The sequence below is a fragment of the Nicotiana tabacum genome, chromosome 15 (genome assembly GCF_000715075.1).
Source record: "Nicotiana tabacum cultivar K326 chromosome 15, ASM71507v2, whole genome shotgun sequence".
Lineage (NCBI taxonomy): Eukaryota > Viridiplantae > Streptophyta > Magnoliopsida > Solanales > Solanaceae > Nicotiana > Nicotiana tabacum.
The window spans coordinates 107928049-107945564 of NC_134094.1; the positions used below are offsets into that span (position 1 = coordinate 107928049).

General features: G+C 36.2%; 2 protein-coding genes across 3 annotated transcripts; both read left to right on the plus strand.

Annotated features, from left to right (window-relative positions):
* The first annotated feature begins 2393 nt into the window (after positions 1 to 2393).
* LOC142169788 (uncharacterized) lies at positions 2394 to 7301 on the plus strand. The gene is made up of 4 exons (XM_075231700.1): positions 2394 to 2500; positions 5671 to 6389; positions 6615 to 6968; positions 7141 to 7301. The coding sequence occupies exons 1-4, from the start codon at positions 2394 to 2396 to the stop codon at positions 7299 to 7301; spliced, it is 1341 nt and encodes a 446-aa protein (XP_075087801.1).
* Positions 5306 to 13854, plus strand: LOC107766991 (uncharacterized). 2 transcript variants are annotated; one of them, XM_075231100.1, is made up of 10 exons: positions 5306 to 7903; positions 7985 to 8287; positions 8387 to 8471; positions 8562 to 9951; positions 10877 to 11130; positions 11212 to 11424; positions 11498 to 11590; positions 11689 to 11772; positions 11884 to 12295; positions 13642 to 13854. In XM_075231100.1, exons 1-4 carry the CDS (start codon positions 7887 to 7889, stop codon positions 8988 to 8990), a joined length of 834 nt encoding a protein of 277 aa, XP_075087201.1. In that variant the 5' UTR covers positions 5306 to 7886; the 3' UTR covers positions 8991 to 9951; positions 10877 to 11130; positions 11212 to 11424; positions 11498 to 11590; positions 11689 to 11772; positions 11884 to 12295; positions 13642 to 13854. The 2 variants fall into 2 exon arrangements, with proteins under 2 accessions (XP_075087201.1, XP_075087200.1); XM_075231099.1 differs by having other exon boundaries at positions 11689 to 11805; positions 13642 to 13853.
* Positions 13855 to 17516: the final 3662 nt, after the last annotated feature.

Below are 17516 nucleotides of genomic sequence, written 5' to 3' on the forward strand. Positions count from 1 at the left end.
AGTTCGTGGCATTATGGGTAAAGTTTATCTTTGATAATTTTCGGAATCCGGGTATGTTGGCCTGAGGGTTGAGTTTGTTGAGTTTTTGAGCGGAGTTAGGAATTATTACAAATTGATTAATTATGTGTGTTGGAATATATTTTTATTGGTTTGTGTGTTGTTTGACTAGTTTCGAATTGATGTGCATCGGTTTGATGTGTTAGAGAGGCGTTGGAGTTAGTTATGGAATTTCGGAGCGAGGTAAGTCTTATGTCTAATCATGTGGGGGGGAACTGCCCCATAGGTGTGTATTTGTTATATGCTACTTGTTGTGGGGGCCATGTACGCATGAGATGACGAGAGTCCATACGTGGCTAATAGCATGCTTATGTCCGGGTAGACTTAGGACTTTATCATGCAATATTTGTATTATCTGAAATCACCTTGTTAGTTTAATTACCTAAGATAAATGAAATGTGATTAGAGATCATGTTTGATCGAATCTCATTACCTTGAGTTGTTGGCAAGATGTTCGAAAATTGCTAAAAGTCATGATCACTTTACGTTTCTATTTTTAGATTATAAACACGTTGCTCGTAATTCGATAATTTTCTTCCTTTCATGTGGATCAGGTCGAACGCCTCGACAATATATATATATATATATATATATATATATATATATATATATATATATATATATATATGGAGGATGTGCATCCATGGATCGGGACGTACGACCTCGGCAGTGTATGTGCACAACTATATGGATCGGGCCGAACGACCTCGACATAATTTATGCGTAAAATCGTTAGGAGTCCAAATATCCACGAGATTACCCTCTTAATTAAACTTGAAAATTTCATAATATTTTCTTTTTGACCTGAGATCAGATATCAATTTGAGGGTTCTCATTTGTTAAGATAGCACGTGGTACTTGGGGACATCTAAACTAATAATAATTGTTAACAGATGTCATTATCTACCTTTCTTTATTCTGTTGATCCTATTGTATTTCATGTCTACATATGATTTTTGCATTTTATTTATTAGACCACTAGTAAGTGTCGAAAGTGTCGATGTCGACCCCTCTTCACTACTTCTCTAGGGTTAGGCTAGGTACTTGCTGGGTACGCGTTGATTTACGTACTCATGCTACACTTCTGTACTAAATGTGCAAGATCTGACAGGTTGCTTTGATGGTCATCTTGGCGCGTCGGCGCAACTGTTGAGGGGAATTTATGGCGAGTTATTTTTTATGCTACGGACCGCAGCCCTCAGAGTCTCCATCTTATTTATTTACTTTATCCTGTTTATTTTATATCTCAAACGAATGTTGTATTATTATTGTACTCCTTAGTAAATGCTCATGCACTTGTGACACCGGGTTTTTGGGATACTCTAGTGGTTGTTTAGGGTTCAGCTTGGTATTGTCATCTTTTATTTTATATCTTACCAATATTTTAAGTATTCATGATTTCAAATACATTGAGTTCTTTACTTCATAAAACTTATGACTTCAAAAATAATAAAATAAATAATTGTATTGGTAGTTCACTGTTTGCTTGCCTAACGGCAATGTTGAGCGTTATCACGACCTATAGTGGGAATCGGGTCGTGACAGCTTAGTATCAGATCTCTAGGTTCACTTGGTCTCACGAGTCATGAGTGAGTCTAGTAGAGTCTTGTATATTGGTATAGAGACGTCTATACTTATCTTCGAGAGGCTACGGGGCTATTAGGATCACTTCCCTTCTTGATTCTTCATTGTGCGATTTGATTTTACTGAAGCTTATGCCTTCATTTCCTTCCTACACATTCTTATACGATGTTGAGCTCTTGTTATCAATTGGGCTTCGAGGAGTTGTAGTGGTGCTACAGATGTGGTGCAAGATGTTTCTCTCTGCGTATTCGGGCAGGCTATTATCGTTGCCTTGTGGAAGGGTGTTAAGTTGTTTCAGCCCAGTGTTAGTGTTCCCTACGGTTTCGAGGATATGCATAGTGTATTATGATGTTCGTGCATTGTTACCACACAATATTGATGTAAATGGTAGGGTGGTTATTCATGTGTCGCAATAGTGAATGACTCAAAAAGAGTATTTCTCGATTCATGGCTTAGAGGTTCGACATTTAATTCGCGGAGGAAAGGCAATTGGCCTATGGATATTTGGCCTTGGTTGACGAAGTAGCGAGATTTGATATTTTCGAGCATGGTGGAATTCTTATTGTGGTGTGGTGTCGTCGTCCTTGTTGGAAAGCATTAAGGCTCGTTGGTGTTATGGTCTTCTTTTATTTGCCTTTGGGCAGGGTGTTGTGAAATGGTATCTAAGAAGCGGTTGTCAGATGACGATGTGTAGCGGTTTCAAAGTCGAATTAGAGTTTCTAATGTTGATGGATCGAGAAAGATGATCTTCGATGAGGCTTAGATTTGGTGGCAATTTCTTAGTTCAGGCGCTACAGAGATGGATTATGATTGGAGGCAGTATTTGGGCAAGGAAGGATGGGAAAGGACATGGTGCAGGGTATCTTGCGGAGGTTGAATTTTTAGAGGTCGAGCAGTTCACTCTAGAGTGGGGATGTTAGCGTATCGTATGGATTTCGTAGTAGGATGGCCACATGCTTCCAGAAAGCTTGGCGCGATTATGGTCATGGTTAATAAGGGACCAAGCCCGTGTATTTCGTTTGAGATGGTGGCTCTGTGCTTCGAAAGTTTGAACATGACAGAAAGAGTTTGCTTGGTATGTAATATGAATTCGAGTTTTGGATGCATCGCTGGACCTTCATCTGATGTTGATAGGAACGAACATGCACTTTCGATTGGTGGGCGAGCATGGGATCATGAGGGTTTACCGATTTCGGGTAGTTGTAACCAGGGCATTGTCGTTAGAAGATGTCGAAATGGAATTAAGCAGGTGGGCTATCTCCTATGAGCAGGCTAGCAGTTGCGTGATTTTGATGAAGTTCCTACAAAGAGTTCTACTTTCTACCTAGTAGGAGGCATGTGCTGCGATGTGAGCTTGGATCGCTTGAAGAAGATGGTACGACTGTCAGGAGGTCGAATGTGCGATTGTGGCTTATAATTCAAAATATTTTATCAAAAATTTTAACAAGATATTACAAGAAATTTGGCGGGATAACGATGCGAGATCATGGTAATTGAAAAGGAGAAGTCATTGTGGGTTCTAGATTTATGTGATTATAGCTTAAAGCTAAGTGGGGGAGCCTACCGTCTATGATTGGGTCACGTGGTTGTGTGACTGTCCAGTTTTTGGTTATCGGTACATTGGTGGATTAGTTATGACAAGAAAAGTAAACATCAAGGGTATTTCGAGCAAGGATTTTGATGTATATGTGCTACATTTTGCCTTACCGATTCATGTGCAGATTTTGGGATGACTCAGAGTTTATGCTTCTTGTGGATGTGATGTACAAGGGAAAGAATTCATCTGGTTGCTTCTTTGAGAGTGTTCGTGTGCTAGCGGAGCACTAGAGTTTGGTCACATTCGGGACCAGGTCAGAGTGGGTGACTCTCAATAATAGTTCTAGTGGGTTCAAGAATTAAAGTGCGATGCCTAAGGATTTTGGGTCCGTTGTGTGGTTAAGGATTGAGTTTTTGCAGAGGATTATGAAAAGGGACTTGGAGTGTTTCTATTTAGCACCGGGGTCTACGGTGTGATGTTAGAGACACTACAAGAAAAAGGGTTTTTAGTGGCAGGTCTTAGTGGCGACTCTACTAATCGCCACAAAGGTTAGGGATTTAGTGGCGACTCTAGAAAATTGCAATAGAAAGGTAAAGTTATTTGTGGCGACTATAATAGGTCGCCACGGAAAAGACACTATAGTGGCAACTTTATCTAGTCGCAACAAATATTTTCAGCTACAGGATAAATTTTTACTTTCCCGCTAAAAGAGAAAATTTGGCTCCAAATATTTTGCTCGTTGACTTTTGTGGCAATTTGATCGCCACTATTCTTTTCATTTTAAAGTTTGAAGGATAAGTTAAAATACAAACACGTGAGAAATATATAAAGTTATTTATTCTACTTTTTAAAGTTAAAAGAATCTGCTCTCAATTCTCAAAAATCTCTCACGCTAAAAAAGGGTAGAGAACTCAAAAGTAGCCCTAACTCAAAAGGGTAGAGATCTGCTCAAGAGATCAATTTGTAATCTCAAAACCCAAATGAAAATTCTCTCTTCAAAAAAGCCTTAAGCCAGAATACAAAATCGAAGAATCCAAGTGACCATTTTCACCCAAATGGCGATATTTACCCTGCTGCGCTGAAGAACCTAACGAAGGTGTATTGTTTCTTTGATTTTCTGAGGTTTTACCAAAGAATATCAGTAAGCTATTTTTTCTCAATCAGTTTAGAAATTATTTGTTGCTTGATTTCAACTTTATTGTTAAACTTGACTGTAGAACTATCATCAGTTTGACCCGTTCAGATTCGTTCAAAGTATTCTGTCAACCAGAAATCATGACTTAGGCATAACCAAATAGGTAATAAATTTATGTATGTGCATTTGTTTGGTTAAACTTTAGTACATATTTGAGTTTCTGTATTTCACTTACAACACCATGCCCTTAGGGACCAAACGATTAATTTGGTACTTCTTTAAATGAAAAGATTCTGCCCAAAAGATATATGCTTGCTCTCTGTGATTTGATCTTGTTACCAGAATTAGTTTGCCATAATTAGGTTCGAACTAATGAATTTTGAGTTGGTGGATTCCAAATGTAGTGAGATAACTCATGAAGTTTGCCCGAATTTTGCATAGAATCTTCCTTGCTATTGTAAAATCTCTACTACCTGAACATGCCTCAATGTCTAACTAAGCCCAGATATCATGCCATTAGTATACTTATTAACTTAAGAGTGTCTTATATATTTTTCCTAATGTCTTGAGAGTTAGTAATTATAAGTCAGTGCTACATTTGTGTTCTGCAATTGATATAAGCCAAATTTCATCAGATATCATGCTTTTAGGAAATAAAAAAAGTCAGAGTCTAATTTTTGTGGTGAATCTCTCCGATATGCCTATTTCTTTTGGTATGTCTTTGTATGATTTATGATTTGCAGGGGTCTTAACTTAAGAAATTTTGGCCAGAGCTCGACTCTTGGGCCAAGTTGGAGTTGCATGAGTATTAGTTTCATTCCCTATATTTTATAATATATGTTCTTTCTCAGTATGAGTGTTTGTCTTCATTGAAATTCCATTAACTAATCTATTTTAGTTTTACTGATAATACAAAATGATTACATGTGTTAATTTAACAAATTCTACATTAAATCGTCTTCTGAACTATGAGTCTTAATGGAGTTCATTCATGACATTTAAAGTTAGACAAGAGGTTCTTCACTTTTTGAGAAGGGAAAAATAAACTTAGTCTAACCTTACATGACAATTGAATTGATGTTTTTGGGACTTGTCTTCTATAAGACCATTTTATGGTATTTAATTATTTTTTAGCATATTTAATGTATTTTCATTATTATAAAAAATATTGATGTCCTATATCCTAGTGTGTGTACATGTGTAGAATTATTCAGTTCAAACATTATTTATATAGCTTGTGTTTCCATTATTGATTTATACTCGTGTAGAATCATTGAGTTCAATACTTGCTTATAATTGGTTTGCTTTGATTATTGATTCCCTTTAATTGGTTAATTGATTGCTTTTCTTTTTGTAGAAAAGATATGGATAAAAGTTGGTTGAATATTAGGGATAGATGTGACAAAAGGTATATTAAAGGAATAGATGACTTTCTTGGTTGGGCATACAATCAATCAAATGTGAGCTCTGTAATTCGGTGTCCTTGTAAAGGGTATAGAAATACTGCGTTCAAGACAAGAATCCAAGTAAGAAGAGACTTGGTGAGGAAAGGTTTTTGGGACAGTTATAAAGTGTGGGACTTGCATGGAGAAGTATTAGTAAGAGTTGAAATTTTTAATGATGTATGCAATGTCGAAGTAGATGATGATACTGTTGAAACAGATGATATTCCAGAAATGATTCATGATGTTTGTGGAGTTACAAATATGGAGAATATGAATAATTATCAAGAGGAAAATGAAGAGTCAAATGTGCATGCGAAAAAGTTCTACAAATTGTTGGAAGATCCTGAGAAAGAACTTTATCCTGACTGTAAAAAAGTGTCAAAGTTGTCTTTTGTAGTTAGACTACTTCACTTGAAGAGCCTTAATCATTGGAGCAACAAATCAATGGATGCATTGTTGAGATTCTTTAAAGAAGTGCTTCCAGAGGGGTCATTTGTACCATATTCTTTTTATGAAGTAAAGAAGGCACTTCAAGACTTAGGCTTGGGTTATACCAAAATAAATGCATATGATAATGATTGTATCTTATATTGGAGAGAGTATGCCAATGCCGAATCATGTCCTAAGTGCAGTAAGTCTAGATGGAAGTCAAAAGATACTGGAGGCAAGAAAGTAGCTAATAAAGTCTTGTGACATTTTTCAATCAAACCAAGACTACAAAGATTGTACATGGCAAGAGAGACAGCAAAATAAATAAGGTGGCACAAGGAGCAAAATATTGATGATGGTGTATTGCGACATCCATCTGATGGCATGGCTTGAAAATCTTTTGATGAGCTTCATCCAACCTTTTCAGCTGAATCAAGAAATGTTCGATTAGGTTTAGCAAGTGACAGCTTTCAGCCTTATGGGAACATGAGTACTAGTCATAGCATTTGGCCAGTCATATTAGTTTCATACAATTTGCCACCATGGGATTGCATGAAGGATCCATATTTCATGATGACACTTCTTATCTCAAGTCCTAAGTCTCCAGGCAATGATATAGATGTATACTTGCAACCAATGATTGAAGAGTTAAAAGAATTATGGAAGGGGGTGGAGACTTATGATGCATACTCAAAAACTAATTTTATGATGCGTGTGGCTATCATGTGGACAATTAATAATTTTTCTGCATATGGGAACCTTTCAGGATGGTTAACCAAAGGTAAACTTGCATGTCCTTGTTGCCATAAAGAAACACAATCGGTTTCTTTACGTAATAAGTTGTGTTATATGGGTCATCGTCGCTTTCTTCCAATGGACCATCCATGGCGTAAAAATATGAGGTTATTTGATGGAAAAATAAAGATAGGGTGTTGCACCTAATCCCTTAACAGGTGACGAAGCACTTGAGAAATTACAAAGTTTGAGAAATGTGACTTATGGTAAAGGGCAAAAGCGAAAGCGTAATGTTCCCAATGATGCTTATAATTGGAGGAAGAAAAGTATTTTTTTCAAATTGCCTTTTGGAAGACTCTTAAGTTACGACATAACTTAGATGTAATGCACGTAGAAAGAAATGTGTCTAATAATATTGTATCTACTGTGATGAATATGACTGGAAAGACGAAGGACACGATGAAAAGTAGATATGACTTGGTGGATCTTGAAATCAGGCAAGGGTTACACCTAGTTGAGGATGGGAACAATATTTTATTACCGGCAGCATGCTATGTATTATCCCCGATGAGAAGTTGAAGGCATGCACTTTCTTAGCTAATTTGAAGGTTCCTGATGCCTTTTCATCAAATATTTCAAGGTGCGTAAACATACAAGACAAAAGGATACATGGATTGAAAAGTCATGATCACCACGTATGTTGCAAGATATTTTTCCAGTAGCTATACATGGCTTGTTGCCTAAAGAAGTGTGTGAACCAATTATAGCATTAGGAAATTTTTTCAAGAATCTATGCTCTAAGTGCTTGACAATTGAAGATCTTGATATCCTAGAGGCTGGAATTCCTATCATATTATGCAAACTTTAAATTATTTTTCTTCCGGTGTACTTTGATGTTATGGTTCATTTGCCAATTCACTTGGCAAGAGAGGCAAAGCTTGGTGGACCAGTTCAAACTTGATGGATGTACCCTTTCGAGAGGTAATATATTTTTCATATAAATTTCAATACTAAAGTTTTAGAATGACACATTAATTATATTAACTAATCATTTGCATACAGGCATATGGGAACACTTAAGTCTTATGTTCGAAACCAAAATTGTCCAGAAGGTTCAATTGTAGAAGGTTATTTGGCAGAAGAAAGCCTCACATTTTGCTCACGATACTTAAAGAATATCTCAACCAAGTTTAATAGACCGGCTAGGAATGGCGATGAATCCGTGTCAAATGCTGAAATGTCCATCTTTAAAAATAGTGGGCAAACAAAAGGTGGTTCAAAAACCATCACGTTATCTCATGATGCATTTAAACAAGCATGTATGTATGTTCTTCAAAATTGTGAAGAGGTCTGTTCATTCATGGAGTAAGTTTCTATTTTTTAATCAATTCTGAGATAATTTCGGATTTGATTTCAGATTTGAATAATTCATTCATTCTCTTAAATAATTCTATCTAAATGCAGGCAACATGCAAAAGAGATTGAAAGACAAAGTTCAAGAAGAGCTGAAAGGCGTAACAATGACTTTACTGTTTGGTTTCGTGCACATGTAAGTGTTGAATCAAATCTCATTTTGAATACTTTTTGATTATCTTATTATATTATTGGTTAAGAGGGAGTTATTTGTCTTACTTTGTAGATCTTACAATTAGCTGCACAAGAAAATGCTAATAATGAGCTCATAAGCTTAGCAATAGGTCCTGGACCAGTGGTGTATCGATATTCCATATTGATGGTGAATGGATTTAGATTCCAAACAAAAGATCTTGAATCAATAAGAAAAACACAGAACAATGGAGTTCTTGTGAGAGGAGATGATTCAGACTTTAAGGAGTACTATGGTGTATTAGAGGACATTTACGAGATATCGTATATGGGAAATAGAAAAGTTTACCTCTTCAGGTATCATTGGTGGGATGTGGCTCACTTAGGAAAAGGATATAAAATTGACAAGTATGGTTTCACAAGTATGAATACTCGATGTGGCTTGAATACAAATGAGCCATTTGTGTTGGCATCTCAATCTGAACAAGTCTTCTATGTCAACGGCATGGTTGATAAAGATTAGCTTGTTGTTTTAAAGACAAGTCCACGCGACCTTTTTAATATGCCCGAAGAGGATGATAATTGCACAAATGTTGAAGATGAAACAATACAAAATGGAGAAGCTTACTAACAAAAGGAAGTTGAATTTAATATGGAGCGTAATGGTGATCAAGAAAATGATATTTTAGTATCTTTACACAGGGATGATGTTGAACCTCACATCATTAATTATGATCATGTAATAGAACAAGCTGGGACAAGTGGGCATAATGAAGAAGATGGTTTCATTAATGATAATGATATAGATAGGACCGAAGATGAAGAAAGCGAAGAAGAGATATTTGATGATAATGAAGGAGAGGATAATGATATGGACTGATCAAAGAAATAACTTCCTATCTGTAGCTGTTTTGTGCTTTTTTAAGCAAGGCTTCTTATGCCTTTCTAGCCTCTGTTATTTTGCCATTAATATGAATTTTCTATCTTGCATTGCAACTATCCTGATACTTTATCTTCTATTCCTGTTAAAAGGTTTGTCCTTTGGTTCAAGGTCATTGAAGGATTGCGTCCTGCTTGGTTTGTTGTAATTTGATTTCTGATTTGTTTTCAGTTTAGAATTGAGAGGATATGATATAAATATTGTAGAGAAGACTAAAGTTTCTATGGTGCATTGAGCGGATTCTAACCAAGAATTCTAAAATGTAAATCTTTATTTATATTTTTATGTGATGCTGCAGGAAATGACAGGAATTGGACGAGGTAAAGGTAGGCGAGGTGGAAAGGGTCGTGGATGCGGTAATGTAGGAGTACTACATGATAATTCTATTGCGGTCATCCTTTAGACCTAATCCACAAAACACAACTATCTCCAGATATGGGACAATCGAGTAACCCGCATCAAGTACAATCTATGGACTCATTATCATCAAGGGCTTATGTAGAAAATGTGCATCCCACTCCAGAGACTGAAAATAGTGGTGCAGGTTAGTTCTTTATTGAATCGGAATCATGTATTTCAGTTGGCATTTTTTAGTTATTTTTGGTTATTTGTATTGAACATACAAACTTTATTCTGTTTGTTCACTCTATATGTTATGGGATCAAATAATAAACCTACACTTTTGAAGGAGTACAAGTTGTTTGGTCATTATGAATTTAGATATTTTATGCCTATATGGGAATATCGTTTCATTACACCAAAGACCTCTCTGCATATAGTTTTTGCTTTCTAAAATTGCACTCAGGAAGTATAATCACTAAAAGGTAGCCTAACATGGCAGTACTCTATCACTATTTTACCAGCAGCCCAACACTATCACTATTTTGCTCTCTGATCTCTCTCTAAACAAGAACTTGATCACGACTTACAATACTCTATCCCAAGTGTTATTTTCTGTTAATAAATAATCTTGTTGCTTATTACTAGTACTTAGTAGATTTAAAGCCACTTCTGCATACTAGGAAACAAACAGTAAGGTTGCCAATTCAGAGTTGGAATGAATCAATATCTTTCAAACAATTATAATTAAGGAGGGCTAGTTGGTAAAGACATTGCCAATTTTGTTAAACTGGTGTAGCTTTAAGTGTAGCATCCATAAAACAGAACTCACAACCTTTAACTAGAAGGCGATGACCTGCTAATTAATCAGGAACAAATCAATGGTTAAATGATCCCAGTTTTCACTCCTTCAATTTCACTCTCTTATATCTTCTGTTCAGCTCACTATATGTGATCCATTTATCATAGAAGAACACATGCGTAATTTATCGGGTTTAGAAAAGTTATTTTGCCCATCAAATTCTAAACCTAAAACCATTCCGTATGATCTAACCATGAACAATTAAAGTCATGTAGAATAAACCTACTTATTAAGTGAGTATGACATAAATTTTTTTATTCTTGTAAAGGTAATCTTTGTGAAAATAGAGATAACAAGAAAGGCTGAGGGAGATACAAATCTCTACATATGGATATGAAAACTAAGTATGGCAGTAAAATTCCCATCATCATTCCGGATGACATTGTGAGAGCTATAGGTCCAGGGTCTAGGGATATTGTAAACTACTGTGGCTTGATTATGGGGAGCACTATCTCATTCAGAGATGGTGATTGGAAAGCGATAATTGCGAAACATGGAGAAGCGACGTGGTTGAAGGTTAAGGTAATAATTTACTTTCAATATTACATTGACTTTATATCATACATTTTATTTACTTTCAATAGCTTTACATATTTATTTTAGGATAAATTTGAAGCTAGTGGTATGCGAGAACATGTGTTGCAAGTTCTTTTTGTTGACACTATGCGAAGGCTTTTTAGAGCATGGAAGACTCGATTGCATAAAGAATACAATCTCTATACTACTGATAAAGAGAGACTGTCTCATAGGCCGGATGATGTTACGCCTGAGAATTGAGTGTTTCTTGTAGGACTTTTTGGGAGTCCAAAATTCAAGGTAACGTTGTAATAAAAATTCTTGATAAATCAATATTTAATTATTGGTTCTTATGTATTGATTTAATTGCTAGGCTGCAAGTGAGAGGAACAAACTTAATAGGGGAAAACAGATAACTAATCACTCTTGTGGCTCAAAGTCATTTGCCGAAGTGGAGGAATCGACGGTAAATGCATTTATCACAATCACTATAAAACTATTCATCATTAATTTATAACATATTATGTGCTTATAAATATTTCCCTCTACTAAAATATATTTTAGAGAGATCCTGTTAGTGGAAACAAAGCAGCACCATATCGAGTTTGGGAGCTCCAACATACTCGTAAGGATGGCAAAGGAAAAATTGTATGGTCGGATCCATAGTCGCAAAAAATTCATGTAATTTCTTAGCATAATTATTTTGTTATTTTATTATATGTTTCCTATTTTATACTATAAATTCATACATATTTGTAGGGCCAACTCAAGGAAATTGTAACTCAACAACAATCTGAAGAAAATGAGCAGCCAATGAGTGCAGATGAGATTTTAGCCATTGTACTTGGTGAACGAAATGACTATGTTTATGGAAAAGGGTATGGAAAGAAGCCTACAAAAAAGCAGTTTGCAGCAGGTAGACTTAGAGGCGAGTATGTCTTCTCAAATGGAAAGAATATGTCAAGAGATGCAAGAGAAAATGGATAGAAAATTACAAGAAGAACGTAAGCAAATGGTTGCCGAGTTGAAAAGCAAGCTAGAAGAAGAAATGGCTGCTGAGTTGCAAAGTAAGCTAGAAGAACAAATGGTTGCTGAGCGTGCACAGATAGATTTACAAGTTGACAAAAAGTTTGATGAAAAGATAGATGCATGGCTGATCAGAATGCAACAGGTAGGGATTTCTCTTGAAATCAGTTTAGTGTATATTCATAAATCATAAGATTATATAGGTATTTCTCTTGAAATTAGTTTTACTCTATATTTATTAAAACTGAATGAGTTCTCCTTGAAAACATAAGCATATGTAAGAATTTCTACTCAGTCCATTCCGCAAGTAGCTTTTCTTATTAAAATTTAAATATCAAGAATTAGTAAGAACCAGTTGACTACAGTTAAAAGCACTACTTAGAATATTTAGACTCTGCTATTTTAGATTTGGGACTATATGGCATGATTCTCCTTTTCTACTAATTTAACTTGATCAGTTTCCATATCAGTGGAGATTGGACATAACAATTGTTCTTGTCATTTTCTTACATTTACTAAGACATGGACAATAATACTACTATAAAGCTACTCTAGGGAAAGAAGCATACCTTTACCTAAAAAGTGACAGAGTATATACTGATTTTTCATTTTACATGTATCCATTATTTTTTAAACTAAACTTAGTACTATGTCTAAATTTAAAAGAAAATACCTGGGGACTCCACTGTCCCCACCCTCTCCTTTCACATTCAAGAAAACACCCCCCTTTTGCTTTGCTGAGTGCTAAATCTGCTGACAAAACCAATCTAGATGATATGGGGACCAACTAATTACTAAAATATTCTCAAATTTATCTCTGGTCATTTTGGTGTTTAGTACATGTCCCTCTTTGCTCAATGCATAAGTAGTTTTTTGGTGATCATTTGAAGTGTGTGTTTACTCACCATATCAAGGGAATGAATAAATCATTGTTAGGTAGCCGACTGCATAGAATTCAATTATGTTATTTTATTGACTGGTGATTGATTGTGCATTATAGATGGTTTCAGTAGGTTCTTAGTCAAATATTACGTTGTCGTGTTACTTTCAACAATTTGGACAAAGATTATGTAATACGACTTTGTGCATTCAATTCAATTCGTGAACTTCAGATTTATTATTATTAGTTTTGGTTTTGATAATTGAATTTCACAAAGTATCAATTGCATCTCACACTGATTGAATATATATATATATATATATATATATATATATATATATATATATATATATATATATATATATATATATATATATATATATATATATATATATATATATATATATATATATATATATATATATATATATATATATATATATATATATATATATATATATATATATGCCTGTGGGGTTTTAAAAGTTTTCCAGAAATACCTTTCTTTGCTTTACATCTTCTCGCTCTTTTCGGCTAATTTCCACTTCAAACTTATAGTCTTTTTTGTACATATGCGTATATTAATGATTTTCATCTTTATTTTTTAATAGCAAGGACAAGACACTTCAAGAACGAGGAAGTGGAGTTGCTCAAGGTGTAGTTTGAAAATATTTTTATGGTCGTTTTGTTTATCGTAGAAGACATTGGAGTATGTCTTGAAGACTATTCCTTTTTTGTTTGTGTCATGAAATGGAAATGTATATACATTGACTACTTTTGACTGTGTAGACTTTTTAACATTAAAAAGACTATAATTCTGTTTTGAGAATTATTATCGGGTTGTGCAAATATTTATAGTTTTATATTTTCTTTTATGGAAAACTTGTGTTGTGACGAAAAATAGGAGCTTTTGCGATTATAACCTACTGCCACTAAAAGAAAATATAATTAGTAGCGACATTTTGATGCCACAAAAAATGGAGATTTGGTGGCAATACCAAGTTGTCACTAAAATATAATTTTTAGTAGCGATAAAAGTAGCCACCAAAGTCAGGCTTTGGTTGCACCCATAGTCGCCACCAAAGGCTAGCTTTTAGTGGTGACGGATTCTCTAAAGTGAATTCTAGTGGCAATCCAAAATAAGTTTTGTGACGACAAATGTCGCCACGAGAGGTGGACCTTTTGTGGAGACCATTATAAGTCGCTACCAATAAGTATCTGTCATTTAGTATAGTCAACAGCCACTTGGTCGCCACGTCGTCGCCACAAAAGGTATTCTGTGACGACAATTAAACTTTCTGTGGCAAATTTTGTCGCCACTAAAAGCCCTTTTTCTTGTAGTGAGAGATAGAAGGAAATAACTTCGGATTCTTAGAAGATCTTTAAGAACATGTGTATCAGTTGGAGACACTATTGAGTGCACGAGAAGGATATGTGATTGCTTATGGGTATTGAGACGATGTGATATCATGATTTGGGTCCCTCGGGATAAGTGTTGTTTGAGGTATGTTATGTGTTTGAATAAAACTATTATTCCAAAGGAAATTCAAGAGTAAATTGGAAAGAGTTGAGTCTATTAGTTATTGCTTGAATCAACGTGGTCGTGGAAGTGACCGGTTCCTTCGATGTGTTAAGCTATACAAGTGATTTATGGTTGAACGTGTGAGTTTGACAGCCACCGTAATTTGATTGATTGGGGTTATTTGATTCTGATGGCCTTGTTATGTGTAAATGAATCCCGAAAGTGTTAGCGGTCTAGACTACAACTTGAGGTTTGCATTTTCTGCGGATATGGGAATTCAGTTACGTGTTGCAATTGTTCTTCCGAAATAAGTGGAGTGAGAGGGTTCTAGACAATGAAGTGGTTAGTCCACTGGTGGTTCAGGGGCTATGATGGAATTCTTGTACTCTCATGTAGCGACATGATAGGTGCAATGAGCGCTATGGGAATTGGAAGTTGAGGATCAAGTTACGATTTGGTTTTGATAAGAATGTCGCGAGCTCGGAAGAGCTGGGGGAAGGATTCAGATGTTCAGAGTAAGCTAACATTATCTTAATGTCACCTGAGGACAGTGTTCTGTGGAAGAGGCATTGTGCATTGGTTGGTGGATTCTTAATTGGAATTACAGAAATAGTATGGTCGATGGCCATTGATGTTCCGATTTTGCTATCTGGTGCGGAAGGTTGTGGGAGTATATCCCACAGGAATATCGTATAAGTGTGACGTGTTAGTCATTTGATTGTTAGAGACTGAAATTGGGTATGAAGATTCTGGTACTGTCGCTGATTTGAGAGTTTATGTCTGGATGGCTGCTCGTATGTGTCATAAATGGGGTCATTGTGGATCACTAAAAGGTTATTGGCCTAGTATGGGGTGATCAGAATCGACTTGAGGTCCGTTGGTAGATCTAATGTGTACGTATGCTCTACATCAGGTAAGATGTGATCGTTCAACATATCATTGCTTATGGATGATTCTTCGGGGCATAGTGGATGATATTCCTAGCATTGTCTATTCTAGGTGCTACTTTTTTTATGCCATATGTATTGTGAGGCAGTGATTATTTTCACGTGTGTGGTGATCTGACTTAGCTTGTGGTATTATATGAGCGGGATGGCTTACGAGATGTCGGTTGTTTGATGCACCTTAGTCGAGCTTGGATTTTGTAGCGCATGGCACTATCCATATCCTTAGGGTTGTGTTTATGCACTTGGCATGCTTGTGGTCGATATTCAGGCGTTTCATGGGTAGGAGCAGTTTGGCTCGGTAGATACTTCCTTATTGATGGTTTTGTATGGATCGGGTTGCACGCCGCAACGGTATCATGTGTGGATCAAGTTACACGCCGCAATAGTGAGATGTTGAGTATGGTTCCTTATACTTACTTTGTGTGTCTTGTTTGTCATCTCTGAGATAGGTTCACAACATCTGTTCGGCCATTTTATTCGCTACGCGGGTTGGGTAGTTCTTGCCAGGGTTTGTTTTTATTTATGCGTCATATTCGAGTTATAGCTTGTTAGCACTTTAATGGTATCATATGGGATTTTAGATGGTGTTTTAGGTGGCTTATTTCCCGAGAAATTTATACTGGATGAGACGAGGTTATTGGACATAAAATCAGTGCGATCGGATTTATATAAGGTGTATTAGAGGGAAAATATTACTATTCAGTTCAAAATGAGGTAATGGTTCTTGTCAAGCAGAGAGACTCCGTGATTTATTGATTTGGCAGGTGGTTATGAACTTCTACGGGTCACTTTTATTGTTCCAGTATTGCGAGAGTTAGATCGGGGCTTATGCACATTACGAGGTATACTATGGGAATCGGGTTAGTGAATTTGCAGCTTCTACGGTTGAAGGATGATATTATGGGCATACGAATTATGCGGTGCATTGTGAGGGTTCAGCATGGGTGCATGATCATATTTGGTACAATGGGTTCAGATTGATACGGTGTTCGTACGTCTTGTGGGCTAACATAGTAGGAAGAATCTTCATTCTGATTTGAGTTAATGTGCTCATATGGGATGTGCTGGCAAGAGTATGTGCACATGGTGTTAAACAGTGAGTTTGGGCAACTCTGGAGCGGTTCTTGGCGTGTTCGAGGACGAACGCATGTTTAAGTGGGGGAGAATGTAACAACCCGATCATTCATTTTGAGCTCTAGCGTGTCGTTCGGCGGTTTGAGGCCTTGAGTAGATTTACTTCATGTTTTATGACTTGTACATGTGGTCGGAATTGAATTTCGAGAAGTTCGAAGTTGATTTGGATGAAAAATTCTCAATTCGGAAACTTTAAATTGAAAGAGTTGACCAAGGTTTGACTTTTGAGTAAAGGACCTCGAAATCAAGATTTAAAAGTTCCAATAGGTTCGTATGATAATTTTGGACTTAGGCGTATGTTCGAGTTGAGTATCGGGTAGTGTGGCATTTCAGCGCTTATTATGGAAAGTTGGCATTTTGAAAGTTTAAGAATTTCCTAATTTTGATTTGAAGTGGTATTTGGTGTTATCGACGTCTGTTTGAGATTTCGAGTATTGTAATAGATTCGTATCATGATGTGTGACTTGTACGTAAAGTTTGGCATCATTCCAGAATGTTTAAATATGATTCAGACTCGTTCATTGAAGTTTGAATGTTTGGAAGTTGAAAAAAGGATTTTGTTTGTCGATTCATAATTTTGAGATTATTCGTGGTGTTTCGAGCCTTTGGATAAGTTTGGATAAGGTATTGGGACTAGTTGGTATGTTGGACAGGGTCCCGGGGGCCTCGGGTGTGTTACGAAGTGGTTTCACACAAATTCTCCTTGTTTTATCACTGTTGGTTTCTGGTGTGTTTTGCGTGCATTACGATCGCGAAAGAAGGAATGTGATCACGAAGGGTTAGCTGGGATGATGAAGGTTTTGTTCATTGCGATCGTGTAGAAGGGGTCGCGATCGCGGAGCTGGATCAGATGGTTCTTCGTGCTGGCGTGGGCAGAATCATG

Coding starts and splice junctions, on each gene's coding strand:
- LOC142169788 (XM_075231700.1), top strand. CDS start 2,394: ATGAGGCTTAGATTTGGTGGCAATTTCTTAGTTCAGGCGCTACAGAGA. Junction 2,501..5,670: donor GGGAAAGGACATGGTGCAGG/GTATCTTGCGGA, acceptor TTCTTTTTGTAG/AAAAGATATGGATAAAAGTT. Junction 6,969..7,140: donor TTCAGGATGGTTAACCAAAG/GTAAACTTGCAT, acceptor ATCCCTTAACAG/GTGACGAAGCACTTGAGAAA.
- LOC107766991 (XM_075231100.1), top strand. Junction 8,288..8,386: donor GAGGTCTGTTCATTCATGGA/GTAAGTTTCTAT, acceptor ATCTAAATGCAG/GCAACATGCAAAAGAGATTG. Junction 8,472..8,561: donor CTGTTTGGTTTCGTGCACAT/GTAAGTGTTGAA, acceptor CTTACTTTGTAG/ATCTTACAATTAGCTGCACA.